Source organism: Heptranchias perlo, chromosome 17 (assembly GCF_035084215.1).
Source record: "Heptranchias perlo isolate sHepPer1 chromosome 17, sHepPer1.hap1, whole genome shotgun sequence".
In the NCBI taxonomy this organism is placed as follows: Eukaryota; Metazoa; Chordata; class Chondrichthyes; order Hexanchiformes; family Hexanchidae; genus Heptranchias; species Heptranchias perlo.
In genome coordinates, this window is record NC_090341.1 from 34,467,180 (window position 1) to 34,480,719 (window position 13,540).

The following is a 13,540-nucleotide window of genomic DNA, read 5'->3' on the forward strand; positions in this document are numbered from 1 at the left end:
GTGCCCTCAGGAATCACAAACAGTAGGGTCCTGGAGTCAGAGATACAGAGTTTGCCTCTTTTATATTACAAGTCATGAAAGTTAAATGACGAGTTAGCCTGACTGCTTTGCACAAGCAATAAATTCACCAAACTTTTATACCAAGTTTGTCTAAATGGGTTATAAAACCATGGGGTGTGGGGTTCCAGTTACTAATGGGTAAATAATTTTAGTGTTGTAACAGTTTTAAATAATTGAAGAAAGTAAGGTCCTACTTATTGATGAATGTGACTAAGGAATACAGCAATTGAATTTTACGTTGGAAATTAAAGCTTGTAAACTTGAACTTGGTCGGTGAAGGGATTTCATCAGTTATCTAGGACAAAGGAGATAGAGAGTAAGATGAAACGGAAAAAAGCAGCGTATGACAGGTGTCAGGTTGATAACACAAGTGAGAACCAGGCAGAATATGGAAAGTTCAGAGGGGAAGTGAAAAAGGAAATAAGAGGGGCTAAGAGAGAGTATGAGAATAGACTGGGAATAGTGGAAGAACCTTCACCAAACGGACTGCAGCGGTTCAAGGCGGCAGCTCACTGCCACCTTCTCAAGGGCAATTAGGGATGGGCAATAAATGCTGGCCTTGCCAGCGACACCCACATCCCATGAACGAATAAAAAAAAGACTAGCGGCCAACATAAAAGGGAATTCAAAAGTCTCCTACAGACATGTTAACAGTAAACGGGTAGGAAGAGGAGGGGTGGGGCCGATTAGGGACCATAAAGGAAATCAGGAGGCAGCAGGCATGGCTGAGGTACTAAATGAGTACTTTGCATTGGTCTTTACCAAGGAAGATGATGCTGCCAGAGTCTCGGTAAAGGAAGATATAGATAAGATACTGGATGGGCCAAAAATTGAGAAGAGGTACTAGAAAGGCTGGCTGTACTTAAAGTAGGTAAGCCACCTGGTCCAGATGGGATGCACCCTAGGATGCTGAGGGAAGTAAGGGGGGAAATTGCGGAGATACTGGCCATAATCTTCCTTGGATAGGGGAGTGGTGCCAGAGGACTGGAGAATTGCAAATGTTACACCCTTATTCAAAAAGGGGTGTAAAGATAAACCCAGCAACTATAGGCCAGTCAGTTTAACCTCGGTGGTGGGGAAACATTTGGAAACGATAATCCGGGACAGAATTAACAGTCACTTGAACGAGTGTGCACTGATTAGGGAAAGCCAGTATGGATTTGTTAAAGGCAAATCGTGTTTAACCAACTTGATAGAGTTTTTTGATGAGGTAACAGAGAGGGTAGATGAGGTGTATCTGGATTATCAAAAAGCATTTGATAAAGTGCCACATGGTAGGCTTACTATGAACAATGCGACCCATGGAATAAAGGGGGCAGTAGCAACATGAATACAGAATTGGCTAAATGACAGGAAACAAAGAGTAGTAGTGAACGGTTGTTTTTCGGACTGGAAGGAGGTGTGCAGTGGTGTTCCCAGGGGTCGGTGCTGGGACCACTGCTTTTCTTGATACATATTAATAACTTGTACTTGGGCACCATTTCAAAATTTGCAGATGACACAAAACTTGGCAGGGTAGTGAACAGTGAGGAGGATAGTGATAGACTTCAAGAGGATACAGACACTCTGGTGGCACGGGCGGACACGTGGCAGATGAAGTTTAATGCGGAAAAATGCAAGGTGATGGAGGCGCAATATAAACTAGAGGGCACAATTCTAAAAGGGGTGGAGGAACAGAGGGATCAGGGGGTATATGTGCACAAATCGTTGAAGGTGGCAGGGCAGGTTGAGAAAGCGGTTAAAAAAGCATATGGAGTCCTGGGCCTGATAAACAGAGGCATAGAGTACAAAAGCAAGGAAGTCATGATGAACCTTTATAAAACACTGGTTCGGCCAGTGAAGTAATGGAGTATTGTGTCCAGCTCTGGGCACTGCACTTTAGGAAGGATGTGAAGGCCTTAAAGAGGGTGCAGAGGAGATTTACCAGAACAATTCCAGGGATGAGGCCCTCTAGTTTATATTGCACCTCCTCATTTATCCTACAGAAATGCATCACCTTGCATTTTTCCGCATTAAACTTCATCTGCCGCATGTCCGCCCATGCAACCAGAGTATCTGTATCCTCTTGAACCAACACGAGGGAAAAACTTACTTGTCGTAAAAACCCATCTGGTTCACTAACATCCTTTAGGGAAGGAAACCTGCTGTCCTCATCCGGTCTGGCTTGTATGTGACTCCAGATCCACAGCAATGTGGTTGATTCTTAATTGCCCTCTGAAATGGCCTAGCAAGCCAGTTGTAAAGTCTCGCTAAAAAAAGTCATAATAAGAATAAAACCGGAAGGACCATCCGGCATCAGACCACTAGGCACAGGACACGACAAAGGCAAACCAAGCCCAGTCGACCCTGCAAAGTCCTCCTCACTAACATCTGGGGACTTGTGCCAAAGACTAGTCAAGCAATAGGCTGACATAGCCATACTCACAGAATCATACCTTTCAGCCAATGTCCCAGACTCTTCCATCACCATCCTTGGGTATGTCCTGTTGGGGGACTTCAATGTCCATCACCATGAGTGGCTCGTTGGCACCACTACTGACCGAGCTGGCCGAGTCCTGAAGGACATAGCTGCCAGACTGGGCGTGCGGCAGGTGGTGAGCGAACCAACACGAGGGAAAAACTTACTTGACCTCGTCCTCACCAATCTACCTGTCGCAAATGCATCTGTCCATGACAGTATTGGTAGGAGTGACCACCGCACAGTCCTCGTGGAGATGAAGTCCTGTCTTCGCACTGAGGACACCATCCAACGTGTTGTGTGGCACTATCAGCGTGCTAAATGGGATAGATTCAGAATAGATCCAGCAGCTCAAAACTGGGCATCCATGAGGATGCGGCCGTTGGCGGCAGCAGCAGAATTGTATTCCAGCACAATCTGTAACCTCATGGCCAGGCATATTCCTCACTCTACCATTACCAACAAGCCAGGCGATCAACCCTGGTTCAATAAGGAGTGTACAAGAGCATGCCAGGAGCAGCACCAGGCGTACCTAAAAATAGGGTGCCAACCTGGTGAAGCTACAACTCAGGACTACATGCATGCTAAACAGTGGAAGCAACATGCTATGGACAGAGCTAAGCGATTCCACAACCAACGGATCAGATCAAAGCTCTGCAGTCCTGCCACATACAGTCGTGAATGGTGGTGGACAATTAAGCAACTAACGGGAGGAGGAAGCTCTGTAAACATTCCCATCGTCAATGATGGCGGAGTCCAGCACGTGAGTGCAAAAGACAAGGCTGAAGCGTTTGTAATATCTTCAGCCAGAAGTGCCGAGTGGATGATCCATCTCGGCCTCCTCCCGATATCCCCACCATCACAGAAGCCAGTCTTCAGCCAATTCGATTCACTCCACGTGATATCAAGAAACGGCTGAGTGCACTGGATACAGCAAAGGCTATGGGCCCCAACAACATCCAGGCTGCAGTGCTGAAGACTTGTGCTCCAGAACTAGCTGCACCTCTAGCCAAGCTGATCCAGTACATCTACAACACTGGCATCTACCCGACAATGTGGAACATTGCCCAGGTATGACCTGTCCACAAAATGCAGGACAAATCCAATCCAGCCAATTACCCGTCAACTCTCAATCATCAGCAAAGTGATGGAAGGTGTCGTTGACAGTGCTATCAAGCGGCACTTACTCACCAATAACCTGCTCACCAATGCTCAGTTTGGGTTCTGCCAGGACCACTCAGCTCCAGACCTCATTACCACCGTGGTCCAAACATGGACAAAAGAGCTGAATTCCAGAGGTGAGGTGAGAGTGACTGCCCTTGACATCAAGGCAGCATTTGACCGAGTGTGGCACCAATGAGCCCTAGTAAAACTGAAGTCAATGGGAATCAGGGGGAAAACTCTCCAGCGGCCGGAGTCATACCTAGCACAAAGGAAGATGGTAGTGGTTGTTGGAGACCAATCATCTCAGCCCCAGCACATCGCTGCAGGAGTTCCTCAGGGCAGTGTCCTTGGCCCAACCATCTTCAGCTGCTTCATCAATGACCTTCCCTCCATCATAAGGTCAGAAATGGGGATGTTCGCTGATGATTGCACAGTGTTCAGTTCCATTCGCAACCCCTCAGATAACGAAGCAGTCCGTGCCTGCATGCAGCAAGACCTGGACAACATCCAGGCTTGGGCTCATAAGTGGCAATTAACATTCGCGCCAGACAAGTGCCAGGCAATGACCATTTCCAACAACAGAGAGTCTAACCACCTCCACTTGACATTCAATGGCATTACCATCGCCGAATCCCCCACCATCAACATCCTGGGGGTCACTATTGACCAGAAACTTAACTGGACCCAGCCACATAAATACTGTGGCTACAAGAGCAGGTCAGAGGCTGGGTATTCTGCAGCGAGTGACTCACATCCTGACTCCCCAAAGCCTTTCCACCAACTACAAGGCACAAGTCAGGAGTGTGATGGAATACTCTCCACTTGCCTGGATGAGTGCAGCTCCAACAACACTCAAGAAGCTCAACACCATCCAGGACAAAGCAGCCCGCTTGACTGGCATCCCATCCACTGTGGCTGCAGTGTGTACCATCCACAGGATGCACTGCAGCAACTCGCCAAGGCTTCTTTGACAGCACCTCCCAAACCCCCGCGACCTCTACCACCTAAAAGGACAAGAGCAGCAGGCACATGGGAACAACACCACCTGCACGTTCCCCTCCAAATCACACACCAGCCCGACTTGGAAATATATCGCCGTTCCTTCATCGTCGCTGGGTCAAAATCCTGGAACTCCCTACTTAACAGCACTGTGGGAGAACCTTCACCACACTGCAGCAGTTCAAGGCGGCGGCTCACCACCACCTTCTCAAGGGCAATTAGGGATGGGCAATAAATGCTCGCCTCGCCTGCGACGCCCACATCCCATGAACGAATAAAAAAGAAAATTAGGTGGATAGACTGGAGAAGCGGGGATTGTTCTCCTTGGAACAGAGAAGGTTGAGAGGAGATTTGATAGCGGTATTCAAAATCATGAAGGGTCTAGACAGAATAGATAGACAGAAAATGTTCCCATTGGTGAAAGGGTCAAGAACCAGAGGGTATAGATTTAAGGTGATTGGCAAAAGAACCAAGGTGATATGAGGAAAAACTTTTTTTTTAAGCACAGCGAATGGTTAGGATCTGGAATGCACTGCCTGAGGGGGTCGTGGAGGCAGATTGAATCATGGCTTTCAAAAGAGAACTGGATAAGTACTTGAAATGAAAAAATATGCAGGGCTACGGGAATAGGGCGGGACAGTGGGACTAGCTGGATTGCTCGTGCATGGAGCCGGCCTGGACTCGATGGGCCGAATGGCCTCCTTCCGAGCTGTAACCTTTCTATTATTCTATGATTCTATCTTCCCTCCTACGCTGAGTGCTTGGGTAAGGACACACAGCGGCTTGCAACTCTATGTTACCTGCTTCATGCAAACGTTCTTCATATGTGAGCTAGAGGGTGTTAGCACACCAGTCAACCAAGGAAGGCATCACAACCAAATGCAACCTTGATCTCATTTGATGGCCTCACATGTGTAATTTACAGCTGCATATAATGACACCACTATTCCTGGCCAGAATAGAGATGATCGGGTAATTCTCCATCAATCACATGGAAACCACAGAGCTGTGAGTAACTGGGAATGATTTTACACATATAATTTGTGGGCAACTATCCTCCACTCACTACATTTTGCAACTTTAACACTGCAAATTTAAAACAATTGACATCCCCAAAATGCATCTTTCTGTTGATTTTTTTATAACAAATTCTCCAAATGGAGATCTCCTGTCCGTATAAGTGCTGGTGGGTTTCACAAGCAAATCTGCAGCAGCTGCAACACATTCCCCACCAACTCATATGCCTCTAACTATGTCCCATTGAAGCTTCTTTGGGACCTACTTTATATGTAGCCTCTTGTTGTACAGTTCTACAAACCATCTAAGAAAAGTGGTGCAAAATTCTAGAAAAAAGGCACCTACAAATACACATTCTGGCATATGCAAATATTATTTCAGTTGCCTTATAAAACTGAGCAGAGGTGACGCACATTAAAATTCATCGCATCAAGAACATTGAGAGGTTGGCCAAAGCAGAGAAAGAAGCATGGTGAATGCCATGTTTCTTTTACCCTGCCACTGGTGTCACTCCTCCACGGTGTAATTGGAGCAGTTTCACCAACAGAAGTCAATGTCTTCAAATACAGCTATGAACAAAGATAACATATTGTAATTTGTTAATGGCATGTTCTTCAGCCAAAATAATTTTCTGTGTCTAATATGGATTAATGTGGCTAAACAGATTTTGAATTTGGCTAATAACCTTGCACATAATTTATTGCATGCAATATCAGATTTAAAAGAATGGCTGATGCATCAGATTTGACTATATTTTGTATTTTCTAGTTGGCTAATTTTATGACTAGCAGAAATAAAATAAAAAATCTATCACTGTCCCTTCTGGAGCTGAGGCTAAATCACTTAAGAGTAATTTACCCACACACTAAATTTTGGCTACATTAGTTATAGTAGAATGACAAAACCATGAAAAGACTATTCTGGTTAACACTATCATTAGACCCATTCATATATGAAATTACACAAGTAAAAAAACTGCAGAAATGGCTATCTGAAATTTCTCAACATATAAATTTACTAGGACAAGCATCTTCTCATAGGTGGAGAAAAATAACAGCGCATATTAAGTGTGAAAATATCACATAAAAACATGATTTTTTGCATATCAGCCTAACACATGTAAAATTCCATTACCACGCTTTACAGTCTCCAAACCAAATTAATGAGAAAACCACATAACTAGTTTCCGTTTGCCTGATGTGGAATGTACACTGGCCTGGAAAGGTCACACCCCATTTACCTAAGTCCAAAGAATTTAGGTATGGGTTGGAAACAGCTAAGGCTCATGTGTGCATAGGGGTACTGATAGATTTGAACTGGGTAAAATCACACAGCTGAACAGTGCTGGTAAACTTTCTGCTCATATTTATCTAAGGTAACCGTACCCATTTGGGAACCTTACTGCAGGGTTACCTAGAGCCAAGAAGGAAGATTCACAGCTTTCAGTGACAGGTCTACCCCTTCAGTTTGGATCAATGAGCCAGATGGTCTGGTCAATTATCAACAGTACCCTGGAGTATTGCAACCTACGTGGCTCACAATTTGGATTATTGAGTATGCCACAGATAACTGACTCAGTTCCAATCTCCCAACAATAACTTGCATTTATATGATGGTTTTAACATAGAAAAGGGTCCCAAAACCCTTTACAGAAGTTAATAAAACACTCTTCACAGGGGCCAGTCTTAGTGAATCTGGCAAGTTTACTCTGGAATGCCACTGCTGTGCAAAACACACATCAATAACAAGTGGTTCCAGCACCTCCATTAAGCAAAATATTAAAGTAGCTTTTGTCTTTTAAATACATTTTCACTGTCTGAGAGGATCTTTAATACGTAGCACCTTTTTTTAAAACCTCTTTTCAACTTTCAAAAAATACTGACATGCTATTAAACCCATTGTGCTTTATTGTGAGAGCAGTTAGCATGTGAATTTGACTATTACCTGTTGTTCTCCCCTGACCTGTTCATTTTATCTAGTCCTATTTCCTAGTTTCCAGTACAAGTGAGGTAGATGCTCCTTGTGTGTTTTTCGTAACCCCTCTTAAACTGTGCAGAAGCATAATACAGTACTATACTTGGAGCAACCCAATGTCATATTTCACTGGTTAGTCCACTGTTCAGAATGGTGAATCAACTGCACTAGAGCCCAAGCAAGTCTATCAATATCATCAGCAAAAATCAGCACTGCAATTCTTGCAGAAAATCCTAAAATAGCCATTTTGTGGCATCCTACACATCTCTGATGAAAGCATCAAATATAACCTTAGCTCAATCCTCTTTCAAAGGAGAGTTTCTCATCTACTGATCTTGATGCTGGAGTACAAATCCTGGAGAAAATTCAAGATTTAGCCATTTGTACTCCCATAGCTTCCACTTCTTCAGGAGGGGTGCTACATGGACTAGGCTGAAAGCCGTATTAAAATTGATAAGAGTAATGTAATTACATTTCCTATGAACCTTATAGTAATACACCAATCATATACGCCTCATGCACTCCTCATAAGAACAAAATTACACTGCGGATCTCCGAATCACCTCACGTACATGCTGTGCCAATGTGAAGAGTCACTATAAGAGCCACTAATATCAACAGGACACCCTTGGTAGTTTTTGTTCTCACTAAGATCCACCACCTTAAGCACAGAAACCAAACCACATTCTGGAATGGCAAACAGGTCCTATTTCTCCAGCCTCAGCAAGGCAGCTTCAAGACAGGTCAAATGTTTTTGACAATGATCTCCAAGATCATTATCATTTCCTCAACCCCATCCCCAAATGCAACTTTTAGAATCTAGCATTAAATATTAGTCTCAAGATTTGTGGACGTAACACCAAATGGCCGAGCTGCCTAGACTTTCCATGTACCAATGCTGAGACTAACACAATAACTCAAGATCAGTTCATTCAAATACTTTAACCGCAATCCAGGCACCTAAAGAATGAATGAATGAATTTGCATTTATATAGTGCTTTTCAACCAATGGATTACTTTTGAAGTGTGGTCACTGTTGTTACATAGACAAACACTGCAAGCTCCCACAAATAGGAAAGGAATCAATGACTGGCCGATAATCTATATTTGGTGGTACTAGTTGAGGGAAGAATGTTGGCCAGAACCCCGTTCCTTTTTGAATAGTGCCATGGGATCTTTTACATCCATCAAGTAAGCAGTCAGGACCTTGGTTTAACGTCTCATCCAAAAAACGGTGCAGCACTCCCTCAGGACTTGTACCATAAAACTTAAAGTGGAAAAATTTGTAGCGGTGCAATAAAGATGCTCTTTTGAGGCAGGGGCACAGTATAAGATTTGCTCCCCCAAAAGAATAAAGTTTGTGGTCTGATCTTTAGTGATATTTTTATTTAAGAGTGTTATTTTACCAAGGAGAAATTCTTAGCTAATGTTTCGATTATAATGGATCTTATAGAATTGAGGCATCAGGTAGATCCTAACAGCCTCCTGCAACCTGTAAATTTCAGTATTGTCATAGATTTTGCATCAGTCTGGCATTAACGGTGATTCTGGCTATCACAAATTCCCAAATCCAGAAGGGAGCCCCCTCTCTAATCTCCAAAAGTTTTATGAGGGTCTAACGAACTCCCCCAGTTAAGACCCAATGTCCTAAGTTATTGACCTTCGCCCGGGCATCTGCGCTGGTTTGTGACATGAGCAAAGCTGAAGGTTACAAAAGTCCACTGGGTGTCCAAAGGTTTTGTCAATAGCGCCGAGCCACTCTGCGGTAACTCGCTTCTCGCTCCCACTATAACATTCGCAAGAGTCCAGAACCACTTTCCGTTTAAAAGACCTGCACAAACCATGTTTTGTTTGGCAAGTTAGAAGCGAAATGTGTCACAAAAGCAACTCAATGTTTTGACGCTATTCATTTCGTGCTATAAACAAACTAAAATGTTTTGCAAACACGTCTCTTAAAAAACATTAAACAACTTCAGAGAAAACGCAACATTGTAACTTAAAATTGTCTTTTGATAGATATTTTTAAACACAATGTCACGAATGACAGATGTTATGATGTCCAGAAACCAGCCACTAATGTACAGAAGACAGTGCCCTTATTATCGGTAAAGCCACCACGTTGTGAGACCCCGCCACATCTGAAAGTAACTGGTTAACAAGTGTCATGGGAAGGGGGGAAAAAAGTAACCGGTTTAACTAGAAACTGCAGAAAACTTTTCCCCGAGTTGGGCCGAGGGTTTCAGTCAGCGCGGGGCCTGCGGTCCGGGCACAACCTCAGTCCCCGGTACAGCAAGCCGAGTTCGGGTACAGCAAGGCGCCGAATGCGAGGTCCAGCCATCCATCCAACCAACCGACCCCCCCTCCCCACTACCTGCTAACCGCTGAAGAAAATGCTTTAGCGGCAGGCCCTGCTGGCTGGACGCACCTGACGTGTGCGGAGAGCGGGGCGTCCGGCCGCTTTCCTCAGCGCTCTCGCTACGTGGAGTGTGATGCGGGCCGCCATGTTACCAGGCTACGGGTCGGAGGAGAGTGAGGGCCGCCGGAGGGAGGGAGGCTGGCTGGGGCTGGCTGGCAGTTGTGTAACTTCGTCAGGGGGGCCTTGCCTTGTCCTTCCTCTCCTCTCAACACCCAACTGAGACTCACACTAGATTGCTCCCAGGGGGAAAAAAAATCTTATTACATTTTACTATCATCTATCTTTTGTTTCACAAAGTTTACTTCACCGTCTACAGACCCATTTATTTACAACGACAGTTTTTTTTTAATGGCATTGTGGCCTCTTTAATATCATTTATTAACAATCTATGCCAAATTCAAAACAATTGTAAACAATTTTACAACACCAAGTTATAGTCCAGCAATTTTATTTTAAATTCACAAGCTTTCGGAGACTTCCTCCTTCCTCAGGTGAACGATGTGGAAATGAGTTCACCTGAGGAAGGAGGTAGCCTCCGAAAGCTTGTGAATTTAAAAGCAAATTCAAAACACACAGTGATTAAAGCCCGCAGTATTAAAGAAAAGGTGGCAGCATAGATAGAACGTTGCTTAAAGGACAGAGAGTGGTGGTTAATAGATTTTCTTTTGGACTGGAGCAATGTAAACAGTGATGGCCCCCAGGGGTCAGTGTTGGGATCATTGCTCTTCTCACTACAGATAAATGATCTGGATTTGGGTATCGAGGGCACAAAATCAAAACTTGTGGATGATACAAAATAAGGAACGTGGTTAAGTGAAGGTGACAGTAAGCAACTTCAGGGAGACATAGGTTAATAGATTTGGAAGATGGATGTCAGATGAAATTTAATGCAGAGAAATGTGAAACAATACATTTTGGGATAAAGAATAAGGAGAGAATATATACACTAAACCGTGAAACTTTAAAAGGAGCAGAGAGATTTGAGAGTTAAGATACACTTCAGTGCAGTACTGAAGGAGTGCTGCACTGTCGGAGGTACCATCTTTTAGATGAGACGTTAAACCAAGGTCCTTTTTTTCTCAATAATAAATGAACCAAATTAAATCATAATTTTATTGTTGGTGTCAATGATGCACTCCAGTTCCTGCGGTGCCCACTGGTCACAGAAAGCCTCAAGCGCACCAGTAGACACCGCATATTCCTTCTCTTGGGCCACCACCAAGATCATCTCAGGTGGACACAGAAGATCCCATGGCACTTTCTGAAGAAAAGCAGGGGAGTTCTCCCATTGTCTTGGCCAACATTTATCCCTCAACCAACATCATTAAAACAGATGATCTGGTCATTTACCTCATTGCTATTTGTGGGACCTTGCCGTATGTAAATTGGTTTGCTGTGTTTCCCTACATTACAACAATGACCATACTCAAAGAAAGTACTTAATTGGCTGTAAAGCGCGTTGGGAACGTCCTGAGCTTGTGAAAAGCTTATAAATGTAATTTCTTTCTATAAATCTTTAAAAGTGGGAGACCAAGTTGATAAAGCTATGAAAAAATGCATATGGAATCCTTGATTTTATAGACAGAGGTATAAAGTACAAAAGCAAAGAGGTAATGCTAAACCTATAGAAGTCATTGAGTATGCCACAGTTGGAATATTGTGCCCAGTTTTGGGTGTTTTACTTTAGGAAGGATGTCAAGTCCATGGAGAGAGTGCAGAAGAGATTCATGAAAATGCTACTAGGGATGAGAGGCCTTAATTATGAGGAGAGACCAGAGCGGCGGGAAACAGCGAGAGCGGAGCGGGGATAAAAACAGCGCAGAGCGAGAGCTCACCAGAGCGGCGGGAAACAGCGAGAGCGGAGCGGGGATAAAAACAGCGCAGAGAGAGAGCTCACCAGAGCGGCGGGAAACAGCGAGAGCGGAGCGGGGATAAAAACAGCGCAGAGCGAGAGCTCACCAGAGCGGCGGGAAACAGCGAGAGCGGAGCGGGGATAAAAACAGCGCACAGAGAGAGCTCACCAGAGCGGCGGGAAACAGCGAGAGCGGAGCGGGGATAAAAACAACGCAGAGAGAGAGCTCACCAGAGCGGCGGGAAACAGCGAGAGCGGAGCGGGGATAAAAACAGCGCAGAGCGAGAGCTCACCAGAGCGGCGGGAAACAGCGAGAGCGGAGCGGGGATAAAAACAGCGCAGAGAGAGAGCTCACCAGAGCGGCGGGAAACAGCGAGAGCGGAGCGGGGATAAAAACAGCGCAGAGAGAGAGCTCACCAGAGCGGCGGGAAACAGCGAGAGCGGAGCGGGGATAAAAACAGCGCAGAGAGAGAGCGGACCAACCAGGTTCTGATCAAAAAAATCAGAGTGACGTCACAGGTAAAGCAGGTTGGTGGTGAGTATTTCTTTTTCTTAGAACTGTGGGCTAAGTTACAATAAAACCAGGTAACATAACCACATTTATAATTAACTAATTAACTAAACTTAAGGTCTGCAGGTTTTATAGCAGGTAGTGTTTTTTTTAGTGAACCTAGGTCCCTAGTATAGTTAACATTTTCTAATTTCAACGTAATTTAAAAGGGGTAACTAAGCTAAGGCAAGTCATGGCAGCAGACCTCGCACCCATGATATGCCCCTCCTGCAAGATGTGGGAAGTCATGGACACTACCAGTGTCCCTGCCGACCATGTGTGCAGCAAGTCTGTCCACCTGCAGCTACTGACCGATCGTATCTCGGAGCTGGAGCAGCGGGTAGATTCACTGTGGAGCATCCGTGATGCAGAGAAACTCGTGGATAGCACGTTTAGCGAGTTGGTCACACCGCAGGTAAAGGGTGTACAGGCAGGAAGTGAATGGATGACCACCAGGCAGAGTAAGAGGTGCAGGCAGGTTGTGCAGGGGTCCCCTGTGGCCATCCCCCTCTCAAACAGGTATACCGTTTTGGATGCTGTTGGGGGTGATGGCTCACCAGGGGAAGGTGACAGCGGCCAGGTTCATGGCACCGTGGCTGGCTCTGCTGCACAGGAGGGCAGGAAAAAGAGTGGCAGAGCTATAGTGATAGGGGACTCGATTGTAAGGGGAATAGTCAGGCGTTTCTGCGGACGCAACCGAGACTCCAGGATGGTATGTTGCCTCCCTGGTGCAAGGGTCAGGGATGTCTCGGAGCGGCTGCAGGACATTCTGGAGGGGGAGGGTGAACAGCCAGTTGTCGTGGTGCATATAGGTACCAACGATATAGGTAAAAAACGGGATGAGGTCCTACAAGCTGAATTTAGGGAGTTAGGAGTTAAACTAAAAATTAGGACCTCAAAGGTAGTAATCTCAGGATTGCTACCAGTGCCACGGGCTAGTCAGAGTAGGAATGACAGGATAGCTAGGATGAATACGTGGCTTGAGAGATGGTGCAAGAGGGAGGGATTCAGATTCCTGGGCCATTGGAACCGGTTCTGGGGGAGGTGGGA

The 13,540-nt window shown here is 45.1% G+C and overlaps 1 protein-coding gene across 2 annotated transcripts in view; it reads right to left on the reverse strand.

The window, feature by feature from the left end:
• The window catches only part of suclg2 (succinate-CoA ligase GDP-forming subunit beta), a 344,808-nt gene extending 334,544 nt beyond the window's left edge, over positions 1-10,264 (reverse strand). Inside the window, exon 1 of one of the 2 annotated variants that reach the window (XM_067998875.1) lies at positions 10,098-10,264. In XM_067998875.1, coding sequence (XP_067854976.1) covers positions 10,098-10,175 — 78 coding nt within the window. In that variant the 5' untranslated portion in view covers positions 10,176-10,264. The remainder of the gene's footprint in view (positions 1-10,097) is intronic. The other variant, XM_067998876.1, reaches the window with a different exon arrangement.
• Positions 10,265-13,540: the final 3,276 nt, after the last annotated feature.